This window comes from Charadrius vociferus, unplaced genomic scaffold (genome assembly GCF_000708025.1).
Source record: "Charadrius vociferus isolate BGI_N301 unplaced genomic scaffold, ASM70802v2 scaffold2, whole genome shotgun sequence".
Taxonomy (NCBI): domain Eukaryota; kingdom Metazoa; phylum Chordata; class Aves; order Charadriiformes; family Charadriidae; genus Charadrius; species Charadrius vociferus.
In genome coordinates this window covers 2753414-2754643 of record NW_009647595.1, presented here as the reverse complement: position 1 = coordinate 2754643, position 1230 = coordinate 2753414, and the positions used below count along the sequence as shown (strand labels likewise).

Below are 1230 nucleotides of genomic sequence, written 5' to 3'. Positions count from 1 at the left end.
AAAGGGAAATATAAAAGAGAGCTGAATTTTCCAAATTAGTCTCTGTACTCGTATGTAATATCGCTGGTATCATTCAGAGTCCTTATGCTCTGTTATAGGCTGGTTCCTCATCCACACACAACACACGCGGAAGGGTGAGGCAGGAGCAAGACAGTGGTCACCTTTCACCGGTGACAACCTTTGACTGGGACACATCCCTCCACAAGATCTGCCATGGCAGCATGCTGACCGCATGGACCATCATGAACTGGGGTTATCAGCTCCTCGGTAATATCACAGCTCTCTGCCCCCAGATCTGGGTGTGCTTGTGGGAAGCCTTAGCTCTTTGCATTCAGCATTTCAACTGTTGACATTTGTTCTGTTTACCTGCTGTGGTGGGCTTAGAAGTTGTGGTACTGGTGGTAGTCACAGTGGTAGGTATTGCGGTAGTCCTTGCAACTGAAAAACAGTATTTGGCTCACTAACAATTCACCAAGACATGAAAGAAGTCACAGTACTTCTCTTGTATTCTTAACTATGACAAAGAAACTATGTGCTCACACCTACAAGCATCCCACATACTTCAGGCATTTCAGAGACTACAAGGGAACGATTCATTTAGTTTACTTTAGGCACACATATTTGCAGGAGTAGCACTGAGATCTACAGATAAAGCATAATTATAAACTGTACAATTAAATAACAATGCGTACAGTTTGCCACGTTTCTAGCTGAACTATGCATAATGACTTCCACTTTGACCATTTGTTAAGGTTGTCAGATTAATTGAATTGAGGGCTATTTAAGGATGTTTCTCTTTTGTCCAAGTCACAAACAGAAACTACACTCAGCAAGACTGCACAATGCCAGCATCATTTGGGGGGGTAAGAGCTTTTTGTCTTAACAGAAGGTTCAGGATTAAGCCTGCAATTAAATTACTAAGAATCAAATAAATTTTTGAATTTACACATGAAAAATATAGTTGTTTACTTAACCAAGTAGCTATCTATAAAAAGAGAGCAATCTACCTGAAAAGCTGGCCACTCTTTTGATTATTAACTACAAAATATACTGTACATGACTTCATGTTTTATCTTTATTACTTCCATGCTAATGCCACAGGATGCTTGAGAAAGCTTTTTGGGCCCCTATTTCAGCCAAGGGTGAATTCACCTCTAGTGAGTATAAACTACATAAATAAGGAAGAAAAGGGTGTACTGTAAATGCCAAAGATCTTAAATAAAATTCTTG

At 39.8% G+C, this 1230-nt stretch overlaps 1 protein-coding gene across 1 annotated transcript in view; it reads right to left on the bottom strand.

Annotated features, from left to right (window-relative positions):
• The window catches only part of COL14A1 (collagen, type XIV, alpha 1), a 119147-nt gene that overhangs the window by 64777 nt on the left and 53140 nt on the right, over positions 1–1230 (bottom strand). The window contains exon 17 of the mRNA XM_009881035.1: positions 367–438. Within this exon, the coding sequence (XP_009879337.1) occupies positions 367–438 (72 nt within the window). The remainder of the gene's footprint in view (positions 1–366; positions 439–1230) is intronic.